The sequence below is a fragment of the Rissa tridactyla genome, chromosome 15 (genome assembly GCF_028500815.1).
Source record: "Rissa tridactyla isolate bRisTri1 chromosome 15, bRisTri1.patW.cur.20221130, whole genome shotgun sequence".
Classification (NCBI taxonomy): Eukaryota; Metazoa; Chordata; class Aves; order Charadriiformes; family Laridae; genus Rissa; species Rissa tridactyla.
The window spans coordinates 5,637,379-5,653,187 of NC_071480.1; the positions used below are offsets into that span (position 1 = coordinate 5,637,379).

At 38.2% G+C, this 15,809-nt stretch overlaps 1 protein-coding gene across 1 annotated transcript in view; it reads right to left on the reverse strand.

The window, feature by feature from the left end:
- Positions 1-15,809, reverse strand: part of TBCD (tubulin folding cofactor D) — a 126,388-nt gene that overhangs the window by 26,680 nt on the left and 83,899 nt on the right. Inside the window, exons 24-30 of the mRNA XM_054221202.1 lie at positions 11,740-11,771; positions 9,542-9,604; positions 9,060-9,136; positions 6,945-7,026; positions 3,575-3,693; positions 3,056-3,147; positions 2,018-2,158 (exon numbers count right to left, since the gene is read on the reverse strand). Coding sequence (XP_054077177.1) covers positions 2,018-2,158; positions 3,056-3,147; positions 3,575-3,693; positions 6,945-7,026; positions 9,060-9,136; positions 9,542-9,604; positions 11,740-11,771 — 606 coding nt within the window. The remainder of the gene's footprint in view (positions 1-2,017; positions 2,159-3,055; positions 3,148-3,574; positions 3,694-6,944; positions 7,027-9,059; positions 9,137-9,541; positions 9,605-11,739; positions 11,772-15,809) is intronic.

Genomic DNA, 15,809 nt, shown 5'->3' on the forward strand with positions numbered 1-15,809 from the left:
CTTCCCAAGTCACCAATCACCATCACGGGTCACAACCATCGTCTGGGAGCTCTGCCAGCTCTGCTACAGCCACAAGAGTTGGAGTTTGGAGCCTGTCATGTCAGTAGTCCTCTATCCCTCCTCACCTCTAGAGTCTCAGCTGCCAGTTATAATATAGGAGATGCCACTCAATTAAATTAAAAGGAAATTACGTTTCATGTTCATATACTGCTATGGAAAACACCCTTCACAGAAGAGGATAGCGACTGAAAAAATGTCTTTTTAAAAGAGTTATTTCATACACACACTCTGCCAGGATATGACGGAAACTCAACACTAAAGCCCTTCATGTGACTCAGCACTGTTAGACAAGCGCTTCTTCAATAAGGTGGGAAAATAAGACATCGCTCCAACCAACAAAACTATTTCATACTAGTACTTTTTAGGCACTCCTCCCTTCCTGCCTGGAATGTAATAAAAGCATAGCCAGATACTAGATCTGAACAATCAACAGGTTGTTAAATTTACAATCCTGAACACGCATCTCTGTGCCCTCAGATGCTTCATTATAGTAGCCAGACAGGTCAAATATATATTACCATGTCATTACCATACCATACAAATGGCATTACCCATACTGTTCAACAGGGCTGCTACTTTATGTATAGAATCATATCTAATAGCAACATATATCTGCATATTTTCAAATTAAAACTATGGATTGAGACAATAAAATTAAGAATTCTTTGTCAAAACCAGCATTTTACTCAAAATCAATTTCCACCAGCTAACAGACAATTAAAATTAATTTATCACATTCATTTACTTCGTTTATGGCTTCTGTATGCAAGGATTAAGTGTTACTGCTCTGAGCCTTCTACATTACAGCAGAAGTGTCATATATTTTAAATCCACAGATACTGGATTTATTCCTGAATTCTGATAATTTAATACTTTTTATTAACAAGTGCCATTTCAGGCTGGGCATATTTTTGCTCATAAATACACGCAGAAAAGTACCCTGACAAGAGAGCCTGTTATGTTTCCTTAGTACTCATTTGATCTCTAAGATCCATTTTTCACACGGTTTTCTCACCCTGTAACTACCTATTGGAATTCTACAGGATGAAGCAAATAACACGCAATCTTCACTGCTGCTCTGTCTACCACATTCAACGACTGCAGGAATTTCCAATCACAAGTGATGTTACATCCCCAATTACAGCTTCTTTGGAAATTAAACACAAACCCAAAGAAGGACATAAGCCTTTACAGTGCTTTGGTTCATCAATGTAGAAATTGCCTTTTCAGAACACTGTTACTGAAGGAACACAGAACATTCAGCACTATGATCTACTGAATCTTCTTTACACAGTAAGGGAACTGTGAAGACCGAAGAACGTCACAAAAATACGACTGCTACAGACTTCATCTCATACCTATAGACCACACATTAGTAGATCTGTTCCTACAGACTTAAGATTTAATTATTCTTGTAATCTCATAGTTGGAATTGAAACCCCAAACTTATAAAAGAGCCAGTAATAGCACAGCACAATTTACAAACCTTCTATCCCTCTCAGCTGGAGTCCCTGGCCTCGACAATTTGTCACTAACACGTTATGCAACTGCTCCCTCTCCTGGCAAAAAATCCCCACAACAGGAACGTACAATAGAGAGTTCATCAAGTAGGAAGTAGTAAATATATTATTTCAAAGAACCAGAAGTAATGCTTTAAATCTCTGTACTTTTTGCAACTAAAGACATTGCTGATATTCACTAAGAAAATATAACGTCATCCACAAAACCCGAATAAGGCTGAATTTCAGTTTAAAACGCAGGCAAGGGACAACCAAATTCTTGCCAGTCTTTCCTTTCCCTCTCTACCTCTCTTCCCCCAGCGTGTTTCTACCCACACTCAAATCTCCAAAAGTTTGGAGCTATCTATATTTCTAACAGGTTTTGAAAAGATATCAGTTTTTAATTAGACATCAAACATGACAGCTACTTTTAAGTCTCCGTTTGTAAAGCATCTTACCATCCTCCAACATCTCCTCGGCTGTCTGTGGTGTAGTCAGTCACCCCATTAAGAAGTGTAGCATAGATCTGAGAAACGTTATCTTTGCAGACATATTCGTCCTGGGGTCCTTCTCCCTTTACACCTACTGTCTGGCAAACCCTTTAAAAAGAGAAAAAGGGGAGGAAAAACCACAACGCTATCGAGAACTTTCAGATCATAGCTTTGTTCTGTTGCTTAATAAAACTCCCCAGACATACAATATTCTAAACACCTATAAGATCTGTTACAAATAGCACGAAGAATATTTCTGAGGCTACTGTGTTATATTCGACCTGAGGATCTCTGACAAGTGTTCGGGTTTAAAGGAACACTGGTGAGGCAAAACAACTCAACAGATAAGCAGACTGGTTTTATGTCTGTAATACTACAAAAAGGGACATGCTTAACGCACCTGGCAGTTTCTGAACCCTCCTTAAAATGAAATAAGCAAGAAGAGCAAGGGACTAATATAATGTGCATTGAATTTGATATTAAAAAAAACTTCTTTACATTGAAGGCATGCTTAACATGAGAAAGAGATATTATTTTTTTTTGCAATGTAACAGTTTAAGAGCGTACATACTGTGATACTATTAGCACTAACTGCACTGTGGCAAGTCAACACAGAAAATATCCTTTTAGCGAAAAAGCACAATTTCTTTAAACCAATTCCATCTTCTTATTAAGAAAGTGTAAAAAACATGTATTCTTCCTCCTCACTAAAGCTCACTAAAAAGTAGCCCATGAGAAAGGTGAACTTTAAAATATACTCTAGCTATTCAGTTAATTTAAAAAAAACCACACCACCATCCATGTTATACTCCACCCTCCGATGTGTGATAATCCTCTGAATCAAAGATATATTGAATAATGGAGACACACACAGTTCCACATTAAAAATGTGTACATCAGCGTAAGTGGTTTCAAGAACCATGTTGTAATAGAAAGCAGAAGGAACAGGAGAAAACTTCTTGAGAAAAAATTAAAACTAGACAAAAATAAAGATGTCTAACATACTTTGCAATTGCTATTAGGGCATCTCTTCTGGATTCTGCAAAGCTCACGTCTGCAGGGGAAATTAAGGTAACTTTTTTCAAACCTTCCAAAACCTGAAAAAATATAAAATTTGAGATATTTAAATCCAATGCATTATCTATGATAAATGTTAAATTTAGATGTCCTATTAAAATAAGCTCAATCACATATGAGAGAACCAAGCAGTCAAGAGCGTCTGGTTTCTCATCGTGACCTGTCAACGTGCCTCACTCTTCCCTTTGGACACAAGCTCCATAGCAAAGGGATCATTCAACCTCTGGCTTTTCCATTAACACTACTAAAGCAGGACTAAACTTTAATTATCGGAATCCATGGCAAGCTAAACTCACAAATATATGCTGGAGTTACTGTACCTTACAATCCAAACCCCTTTCACAAAGACCTTTAATTACGATCATTATTATTTATTTGATTACGATCATAGGTTTAATTCAAAATACTGTGTGCCCTCTTCTCATTACAATGATCATATTTTCTCACCTGTTGGAGCCTGCCCTTTAGCAGAAATCTTGGAAGGGCCCCAAGAGCTCGTGAAAAGCCACAACGAATCATTTCCTCTGTGTTTTGTAGTTCTGAAACGTACTGTGTCACCAGCTCATCTAGAAAAAATACAATTGCAGAGTGAAAAGCAGCTACCGCATCATTATCGTTACATGTTTGGCAAAAAAACCCCAAACAAACAAACAGGAAAGATCCCCCAAACAGAGCGGCTAGAAAACTTTATAATTCATTAAATACAGAATACCTTCAGTTTCCTACAGAAAAAAGATAAAATTTCTAAGATGTTCACAGTTATATGAATGAATCCTTATTTTCTAAATACAAAGTCAGATTTTTAGACAGACTAATTCTAGCCATTCAGAGAAAGAAAAGACAAAGTTCTCAATTTTAAAAAGCTATAATTTTTTAAAAACCCAAAGAATACATCAAAGCACAAATTTCTAAGCAAACACACGGAAGAAAGTTCTCTTATATTTACAGGTCATCATTTTCCATAATTAGACAAGAATTGTGTGTTAGGAAAGAGATGACTCTGGATTTGTGAAAGTCAGTTACTCGACAGTTCTCCCAGAGAAGTCTTAACTGGACTCAGGGTTTAAACACACACACACACACACAGAGGGATCGTACCTAAGCAACGAGATCATTTCATATCACTTTCAATATAGAAACAAAAATAAAGTCAGGCTTTTTACAGCAGAAAGCTCAAAAAGAAGCAACGGCTTTGAAGCAGGGATGCTGCGCTCAGATTCTGCACATCGTTACGTGACAAAACAAGGCCCGTGGCTCTACAGACAGCCCCACAGAGAAAAGGAGCAAGAATAAACTGAACTGGGCATGGAAAAAGGAGGCACAATAATGAAGTGAAGTGATACAAAGAAGAAAATAAGGATGAATGAAAACGAGAAAAAAGAAAAAAGCCAGGAATCTATTTCTGCTGTAGTCTTTATCATAGACTTAACAGACAATATTTCCTTCAGCAGATTTTTCAGCTCCTATCTTAAACTATTCTGTAAAATGCAGAGAAAACCAAGGTACTCCAAAAAAGCTTCTAAGAATGACCAAGATAGCTGCAATAGACACAGCTCTGGTTCAGAAAGGAGACAGGTGGTCTCACTAATCACTTCACTGCATATGCACTTTTTAATCCTCAAAGAAACAGAACCAGAGATCCTTGGAAGATTACATAATTGTGCCATTGCTTACTGTCATCTAAGATTTAAATGATTGAGCAATATTTGCTAGAGGAAGAAAGAATAGTTACCACAAGAAACTACACATTAATCATAACTCATGACTTTTTTTTTTTTTTTTTTTTTTTTTTAAAATCCCCATGCAATCAGCAGGCCTCAACTAGTTCCTCACGTCAGGGAACTAGTTCCCTGTCCAGAGGTTAGCAATACCTTCATTTAAGCACATCTATTATTTAAAAGTTTCCAAACCACTGGAGTGTAAGATAGAGTCTTGAGGCCATAGGAAGATGCAATGCTTGCTTAGACAGCAAGACTACGACAGCCTTCCCTTTGATTGATGTAAATTTGACATTTTAGCCAAATGACATAAAATAAAGACATGACAACTAGCAAACGAACAGCTCTTTATTTATAACTACTTAGTAATTATGCTAGTGAGGGTAATGCAAATGTTAATATTCTTCTAAGAGTCTTCAGCTTCATAAAACAACATGGCCTATGAAGTGTCTACAATATTAATTCAACACAACCCATCCTGAAAGAATATTAAAAGAGAAAGTCATCAAAACCAAACCAGAACACAGTAGGACAGAAAAAATAAAACAAAGAAACAGTGAAAATACACAAAGGCAAAAGAAGTGATTCAATGAAACTGCAGCCTTATAGGGACAGATTCAGAATCTTTGGTTTGTGTTTTCACTTTATTCCATCAAGCCATAGTAGAACACTAGTTAAATTTTATGATAAACGTATTTTTTTTTCCCTAATTCCCTTCATCATGTTTAGATCTGCTTTAACTGACTTATCTAAGCCCCTGCACTGTCACTGAGCGCGCTCTGCACTGCAGATTCCACGCGTCCATGCATACACAGACATTATGGGGAGGATTTCGAGTAGTGGATTTCAGTCACACAAACATACAGATTTTAATGGTTATGAAATATAGACTTTTTACTGGCACAGAGACAAAAATATACAATTTTTTTTTTTCCTTTTAAAAGATGCTTGCATATATAGCGGCACTGTAGTTGCAATGTGTAGAAGAGGCTTTAGAGAAGTACAAGGCCAAATAAAAGTAAAATCAAGGCAGAGCTGACTGGAGAATATTTAGAACAGAAACGTTTTCAACTCTTCTATTCCCTAATCATACCAGAAAGTCTGATGACAAATTTTGCCTGTATCTACAAATCTGACTCTAATTATGTCCCTAGAAACCATCATGGCTACATCACCATGATTCCTTCATGCACAACCCAGAAGAAAAGTAACCCAGAATCCAGGAGGAAAAGTAAATAAATAAATAAATAAATAAAGCTTCAGAGGCATCTCAATGAGTGCAGCATGAAAACAAATGCAGGCATCTATCGCATGTTCCTTCTGCATATCTCCTCTCCCTCTTGATTTTGACTTCTGGCTGAGTTTTCCAGTCCACTTTTACAGAAGCTTGAAACTTCATTCTTACATAAAATGTAACCCATTAATCTTTCAGGTCATTTTTAGCTGCCTTTGTTTGATTCAGCATTATCTCCTCCTGCTCAGTGTGTTGTGTTTTCACAAAACTTCACCTTTTCCTGAGGTCATTTTTTTAAATCTGCCTCAGTACCGTATCACATCGTCCCATGCCGCCCACAAAAAAATCAGCGCCAGCCTGTGTGAAGGAAAGGGCTATTTTTGGAATTTTTTTTTTTTTTTTGACAAAAATATAGATATTTAGCAATACAGAAAAGACTTTAAAATCAAGACAGGCTCCTTTTATGTATCAGCTATAACTTCTCCAGGGCATGGATTGCATGTTATTATGTAAGTGATAGGGATCAGGTTCATTCATTCACAGTTTATCAAAATATGATGTAAAAACGTCTCACTTCATTAAAATTTAGGATTTGTGACAAACATGTATTCTTGTTTTACACTACAGAATAGAAAAGTAATAATCTGCTTTTCCTAATATTCATTATTATGCGACCTTGTATTCACCTCCAGTCTAAACCAAGCAAAACCTCCTGGACTTTCCATTGGTTTTATCATTCTTTCCTGAAGCATGTTAAGGTCCTTTAAAATTAGCGATGCTCCTCCCCATTCTACCCAATACCTCCAAAGTGCAAGTTAGGTCCAGCCCAATATTTTCTGCCTCTACTGTAAACATGAGTCATTACCCTGTAGAGCTGGATCAGCTTCTCCCTTTTCACTGATGTAATATTCATCACACAGCGCAGCCAGGGCAGAGACTGCAGACTCCTGTAACAAAGGCAAAACTGTGAACACAATTTATTTGCTAAAGTCATACTTTCCTTTTGAAAATCATTCTTTTCAGCTACTGACGTTTACTTTCTTTTTATTTCTATTTTATTTCCCCAGAAAGCTATAGAAACACAGAAAAACACATGGACTGAAGGTTAGCAACAAAACCCCTAAAATATCCAGTATCACAACCCTCGCATCTCAGTCTGAATTGATTTAGAAAAGGATCAAAGGTTCTGTATTAAACCTAAACATCCTAATCTTTAGAGTGGTTTTGGTCACAAAACTAATACACAACTAAAACACAAAACTAATACAGGAAAACTAATAACACAAAACTAATACAGCAAAAGCATATAACATGTCTTCTCAGAAAATTCATGGCTGAATTATACTTTTCAGCTAATAATCCAATGCTGACCAAAATTATAATAAATTTGAGAGCGTACAAAAGCCATGCACTGTTTACTCCGCATTAACAGCAACAATACTCATTAATACCCATGTTCTCTGGGTACAAGAAATCTTGAATGATAACACAGGAATCCTGTACAGCCTGGTCATTCCGCCCCCAAAGACACCTCAGACTGTTCTTTATGCAAAACCAAGCACTTGAAAGACAACCAGTATTCACCTAAATATTATTCTAACTACCACTGACATTACAGCAGCAAAATAGACAGAATTATCTAAGTGTTGTAGATCATAGAACGGTTTGGGTTGGAAGGGACCTCTAAAGGTCACCTAGTCCCACCCCCCTGCAATGAGCAGGGACGTCGTCAACTAGATCAGGTTGCTCAGATCCTTCATTTGCTAAAGAAAATGATTTTCACCTTAAACGTGTGAAGTTACATTGGAAGAGTATACCAAATGTCAGAAAAAAAAAAGATTAATTTTCAATTAATTGCCCTTAAAGTTCTTTCTCTCTAAAATATATACAGAAATCGAGTGAGAATTGACATTTATTAAACATACTTTGCTCAACATTAATTAATGTCAACCAAACAAGTCAAAATTCTCTAAAGTCTATAATTAATTCTAAGCTTGGTTTAGAAGTTCCAGTTATGAGACATACAAACTCTTTGAATAAATTGCTAATGCCAAAAGAATATTCCAAGAATTCAAATTTCATCTTTTAATTTTCCTTAGTGATTTGGATACATTCTCGTCTACTCTGTCTTCCAAGGGAGACTTTAGAAGATGAGCTACTTGCAACGGCTTTTTATCTTATTTTTAAAAACTAACAAAATGAACACAATATGTTATATTCAGATTGCCTCTGTGATGGCTATAAGCTCTAACAGGGCAGACAATAATTGTCTTTATAATTTGGTAGAGCCTTTAAGAGCGTAAGACCAAACTGTCACGGTAACGCAAATAACTGGGGGTGTTAAGATTATGTACGTAAAATAGCACAAAACACATCTCTCAATGGATTTAATAACCAGAATTAGAGTAGCTCGAGAGCACGGTAAAAGGATTTGCAACAGAGCTAATGAAAATTTAAGTGTGTGAAATTTAAAGTCCTGAGTTAACTCTGGTTTATCACACCAGTGTTCTCACTGCTAACAAACACACCCTCAGGACATCAGGCCCGAGGACATCATTGAGGTTCTTTTTAATTCCCAGGAAAGTTCTATGAAACTACCAAAATCAACGTATCTTACACGTATTACAGGTACACTGAAACAGAAGCAAAGTATCATATCAACGTAACCATACAGCTGGCAGCATGTAGCTTCAAGCAACCATCAGCAACTACTCACTGCCGGCCCAGTGCCAATGGCTTTGTCCAAATCTACATACAAGAAGAACCCTTGTGACAGCTGTCCAAGTATTAATCAAAAAGGGCCCTCTGAATTTTGAGGAATTTAAGTTTTTTTAAAAAAAATAACCCTCTTTAGCAATCTAAGAAACAAACATTCAAGCACCGATTAGATTCCATGGAAAATAATCCACCCATGGAAAACAAAAATATTTCTAACTCTGCATTTAATGAAGACCACATGAAGAAGGAGGAACTATTGTACCTTTACATGCTGTCGTGCCGCGCTTGAAACAAGAGGGAGACTTCTTAGACTGTCATTTATTAACCACTGCCAGCCACCTGAAATAGTAAGGAACATCATTGCTATGATTTACTTTTTTCTTGCTTTCTGAACTTCAACATTCTCTGTTCTCTTTTTTTACAAAAACCAACAATTATGCATATTGTCGTATTGCCTTGGTTTTCCAAAATAAACAAGGTTGTGATTCTCAATTATTATAGCTATTCTGGTTTGGTTTACAACGTACATAGTGCAAACACTGTGTCTAGCAATGCTGAAAACTTGACAGCTACAAAACAAATCTTCAAATAACATCACCACCTGCTGCAGTATTTGTGTATTTTTTTATTTGTTAGGCCACTCAACCTTGCTGATCTTGCTTCTTTGAAAAACATCATTCATTAATGCTTTAACTTAATGAATAACTACTAAGATAATGGAAGGTTATTTAAAATATAACATACCGATTATTGGATCTCCTCTAAATGGCATTTTTGATAGTGACAACTTTTCAATTAAAGTGCAGACTGTAAGAAAATAAATTTGACAACTAGATAAATAAAAAAAAATAAAGAGAAATTGCAGCAATTTTGAAGTACAACCACATGAGGTTACATTAACGTTAATTTTAAATTGAAGAAAATTTGCAACTGAAAGACCAAAATACGTGAAATTAGGAACTGGAAGGAAATGACACTTGTGATCATACATACAAAAAAGCTACTATGCGGTAACTGTTCTGTGGCGTTAGTCCCATTCCTCACGCAGACCCACTGTTTGGAGGTACGTTCTCACGCCCTGCCATGCAAGATGCATATGTACATATTGGCCACCTTTCTGTTCCCATACCAGTCTGTAAATGGCTACGTAGTATTGTTGATAGCAAAACAACTTGGACACGGGCAATACTACTGCCACTAAAAAACTATTCAAATATATAGGAAAGGTTTTCCTTCTTATTATTAGCAGTTTTTCAGACCTTCACAGAGCAGCACCTGCCCACTGCACAGAACTAGCAGCTCTAAAACTGGAAGCAGCTTTATTTCCTTTGATACTCACAATACTAGAAAATGTAATTTTATTAAGTCCTCATTATTTTAAATCTATAAACTTCAGTGAGTTCTAAGCTCAGAAACCCACCTTCAGAACAGTATTAAGTGTTTCAAGGCTGTTTTGGGGAATAGAGATTAAGGCAGTAAACACTGCAGACTTTTACCATACGATAGATTGACTGCATCACTCAAATGAAAACTTAGCACTTAGGGAAAACAATCTTTCACCTCCTGGTGAACAGTTCAAATAAAACAGATGGGTGTACATCCGTCCTCACTATCTGACTGCTTTAGAGTTGGTGGAGAGGAGGGAGAGGACAGAACAAGCTACTATATAATGCTGTCTTTTTGTTTTCCTCTCCTCCCACAATTTAATCTTTGAATCTTACTCAGGGCTCTCTACACAGTTCTTCTTCATATATAATCAACTTATGGGCTCCAAATCTGCTCTTGGATCCAGTTCTCACTATGGTAATGTCACACAATCAGGCTGCCTGTGCTCAAACTCCGCTCAATGTTGTATGTCAGCTTCTTTGTTCTAATATTTATTCACAGACAAGGTTAAGTACAATGTGACTAAACCCAAGTCTCTTGGGGTTCCTCCTTAGTTCTCTACGCTTCTTTTTGCTCTATTGTGGTTGAGACCATCATCGTCATTAGACATGCAGGCAATTTGTGGAATACTTTCAATTCTTCTCTTATTCCACCTACACAGCTGTATCATGCCGAAATACTGTCATTTGTTCTTCTCCAATACTATGAAATACTCAGCTGCTTAAAAGCTAAAACGTATTAAAAAACCCTACCTATTCTTTCAGCCTGCATTATGATGTCAGGAGACTGCAAACTCATTCAAAGACTCCAGAAATCCCCTTGCCCCCTTCACCCCTTCTATTCCATCACCCTTCCATCTCGGTACCAGAACTCCTTTACCCCCCAAATTTGGATGGCTTCACATCTTCAAAGCCAGAATCTGCTCCATAGCACTCCCTCCATTCGACCCACGAGCAGGAAACTCAAGTTGGCATCATTTCCTTATCCACCCAGGCCACCTGGACGGGTACTTTTTCCTGCAATGCCCTTCCTTTTCACAGTGGTTCTGTAAATAAAATCTTCAAAACCCACGTGAACAACACATCCTCTTTTCTGTGGTACCACCCTTTCCACAAACAGTTGTTTATAAGGTCTTTATTCTTCACCTTTGTGCCCATACATATTATGATAAAATAATTAGTTACACGATGACATCTGTCTTAATGGACAGATCACACCTCTTCTGGAGAGGAACCTGAGGAAATCAATGAAGGAAGCCAGCTCAACCCTGAAGAAAGTTCACTGTGTGCAACAACGGAAGGAGAGAATGAGTGACATGAATCCAAGAACTACCTCCAACTCTTGCACAAACAGGGTTATTCACAGTTGTGCTGGCACCAAACGTTCTGGCGTACCTGCCTCTTGATTGGCCTCCAAACTTTGTATTTTTTTTAATTACTGTGCATACTTCATTTATGCATCCAACACAATATATGCAAAACAAACTGGAAAAAAAGTAAACAGAAGAATTCATTACTGCACATTTTCTGCTTTCCCACCACAGCAGTGACACTTACCAGCCGGTCTCATCAGTTCTCCGCCCAAACCCCTGCAAAGCAGAAACAAAACCTTCAGAGAATAACCTACTACAGGCAGTCTGAGCACATCGCCTAGCGAGGAAAAAAACCCCAAACCCACTTCAGAATGAAAGCAGATCACAAAATACCTGCAGTTTTGTATCTGACCAACTCTAAAATACTTTTTAAATCAATCGTTGTCGTGACTTCAGCATGATTTGTACGAACGCTTCCTGAATATTTAACAGTCTTCTTGCAAAAATGCGGTCCCAGTATTTCTTTTTCTAATGTGAATAATAAAAGACTGTCAAGTTCATTCTTTTCACTTGCTTCAGAGGCATCCCAAACCTGCGGGACCTGCCACAGGACTTTTCATTCACAGAGCCTCTACGAGCTTCTTTCACAACTGAAAACCAATTACATGTAATTCTTTAACAAAATCTTCATCTCTGGAACATTAAATAGAAACTCCATTTACCAGTTCCCATTCTCACAAATGTTAACTGGTTCATTTTCCTGGTGAAGTTTCTCTCCCTCCTCTCTCCACCCTCTCCCAGGTGACCTTGCATTCATCACCACGAGTGAGGGGGTAAAAACTTCCAACACATCAGAAAACGGAGAGAAACAAATGGCTCAAGGTGCTTCAGACCCTCCTGAAGTAAAACGTGAGCTACATGAGGACGGTCTCACCAGTTTATCCAGGTTCATCCAGCCCAGTCCTCCTGTCTGAACACTACCCTGGCCACTGAGGAGGAGAAACGCATTGGGAGGAGAAAGTCTGAACCAGAGATGAAGTGGGGAGAGGAAGAAGCGCCCTGCAAACAGCATGGCCTGTTTCCCATTCTTCAGCTGCACATGTCTCGGGGCAGAGAGATGTCTCCTCACCCCGCTGAGCAATGTCTGCTGGTTCCGTGGATATCCCCAAGGTGCTGCGAGTGCTGCTTGGGGTGTTACACACAGTGTCACCCTCCGTGGCTTAATTTTTCCATTTTCTGAACCTTTGACCCCTGCCCTTCCTTTGGATGTTTCCTCCCTCGACTCCTTATTCCTGTCTCCCTTCACTTCTGCTGGAATATTTCCTCCCTGAGGTGTGCCAAACCCTTAATCACCTGTTTGTATGGCCATGCTCTGGCAGAAACTCCCAGCAAGGGGGAGGAACAACAAAGGCTTTTTTGTTTATTTGCTTGGGTGTTTTTGTTTGTTTTTTTTTTTTTTTTTTAAACCTTTTCTTCCCTCCTCTCCTCCTCCCTCCCCACAATAAAATTAGTAGCTGCACTCAGAAGGCAAACTTAGCAACCCTAACAACTCTTGGAACTTTGTTCTCCAATTTATCCTTTTATATGAGCTTCAAAAGCCTAAACTTTTTAAACAAGTTTTTCCATTCCATACAAGTAGGTGCCTCCTGCAACACGCACTGGGTTTTTGACTGCTCAACATTTTCATTGGTTTTTCAGGTAATGCCGAGACGCCAACTCCACAATATTCTCATCAGCACTTCCTTTAATTGGGAAACTTTTGCTTTCGACAACCGACATATTAAGCTCAATGTAATAATCCACAGCCCAGTTCATCATCACAGGAAGCAAGCACAGATTCCACATCCCCATGCTGATAAGGTCTTTGTATTATCCACCCCACCTTCCTGCCATGCTGTCTGCTCTTCAGCTTCTAAAAAATTTAAATTAGAAAACAAAGAAGTGATGCAAGGGGTCGAGACAGCAGCAAAAATAGAAGAATGATGTGGCAAGGCTTGCTTCCTCTTCAACGTGTCTTTTCCCTTCATTTTGTCCTCACCCATTCCTTGCCTTTTGTCTGTTGTCTTACTGCAAATGAGTATAAAATAATGATCTTGTAAATTTGTTTGGTGTGCAACAGAGTCTGCTGATGCAAGGATTCAGATATGGCCTTCTGTTCAAACTACAAAGCAAGAACTGAGTCATAAAGGCTGCTCTTCTCCACTTCTTCCACTGCCAATAAGGAAGTCAGGCCACTTAAAGCTACTCTTATGGTAATAATTTGACAGCTATCCCTTCCTCTGGCATTACATCAACTCAATTTAATTTCAGAGTTTAGAGCTTCACTGAGGATTGTTGTCTCTGTGCAAGAATGAAGAATGGTGACAGTGATTTGCATGGTAAGATTTCCACGTAACGCAGAAACTACAATCAAATCTATCTTTGAAGGCACTGCGATACCATGTGTTGCTCTCTGCAAAACTTTTGTTTATTTCTTGCCTAGACATCACACTATGTCCATCAATATATCTAAATTTTTTCCCCTTTCTGCAGCTCATACATATTTCAGTTTTAAGAACTGAGAATTCTATCATAATCTCAGATCTTCAGTTTGTCAAACATGATGTGCATCTTTCTATTAACTTTATCTCGCTCTACAGTATTTCACTAAATTAAAAAGATATGATCTACCTAATTCAGAGATTCTGAATTTTGCTGTACAGTCAGTATTCTTTTTTTCTTCCAAAGACACATCCAGAAGTTGCATCACATTATTAGATGTACCTGTCTCAAGGTTTTATTATTAATTCTGTTTGTAAATCGACTGATGCAGTGCCCACGTTCCATGAGCTCTTAAGCATTCTTTCCTCTGCGCAGTTCCACAGCAATGCTTCTCTCCTAGAAACATCTTAGCATGAGTCACAATTTATTTGTGGAAAATATAATCAAAATATATAGTCCCTTGCAGAACTGATGAATTAAGATTACTGACCAAAGAATGCTGGTATCTATTTTAAAATTACGTAGGCCTGAATCAGAACCGATGGCAGTGCTGTTCTCAGTGCATACAGAAGTTCAAGGTACTTTTGTGGATAGTTCTTAAAATTATTTAAAACCTGCTTTTGTGAGAAGTTCAGAATTCATCTTACAGGTTATAAAAATATCAGTAACTGAAGCTGTTTAGAATTTAAAAACATCTCAATCTGAAGTTAAAACTACTGGAGTAACTGAAGAGATTTATTTCCAGGAAGCTAAGAATACTAATTCCCAGGAAGCTAAGCTATCGGTATTTTCAACTCTGTATGAATAGTAACCAATTATTTTCCATGGGAACTCTTTGTCCCAAATAGAGCTGAGGTAGCTTAAAAGGTCCAGGCTGTACACCTACTGGGCTTTGGAAGTACAACATGGCTTTCTCACAAGGTACACAGAGGAGGAAAGAGAGACCTTTGAGCATCTGTGAATTTAATAAAGCTCTTACGGTCATCCCTTGCAGATGCCGAGAATAAACAATACTAAGCTTACAAACACTGATGTTTAGCTTACTGTAAATTCATATGCTGACTGCACACATTTTATATTGCATTCTAACACCAGAAGATTACAGCTGAAATCCTGGCTCCACAGAAGTAAGAGTTTTGCCAGTGACTTCATTTAGTCAGAAAAGAATTTCACCTTATAACTCTTCAGAACATAGTATAGCACGATCTCCTAGAACCACCATGCTACTGGATGCAAAAAATAATTTAAAACTTGTGATAACTGTTAAGATGAGCTTTGTTGCAAGGCTGGAATTATTTGCTGATTAAGTCAATATGCCTAAAAAAGCTCTTTTACGTAGATGACTGCCAAGAAATACATTTGCCCTGAAACCATCAAGATTAGTTGCAACCTTAAAGGTCTTTGAAATGAGCCGAGTGTCTCTTTTGCCTAGCACCTGTCAGCCCCTCCGGGTACCTTTGGAAAAGCTGAAACTCTGAACACGACAGCCCAACTTACACTGCCTACTATTCTAAGAACCCAGAATTGCTCATCTCACACAGCCGACCGCGTAATACGGGCACCAGCCTCTTCATGTGTTAGGAGAACGAGACGAGGGCAGAACTCAGCGCACAGCACATTGCAGGGACTGACTCACCCAGAGTGAGTCGCTAACGAACCCCACACACCCCGACATACCCAGCCCTGATGGGAACCCCGAAGGCCCAAGAAATAGAACATTTGCTGAAATACAGAAGTGCAGTGCAACCGCCTGGAAGAAGCCCAGCATATCTCTCTGCAGCACTTCCATATCCATCCCTAAATTATCTTGTTGCCCAACTCTGTGCATTAAGA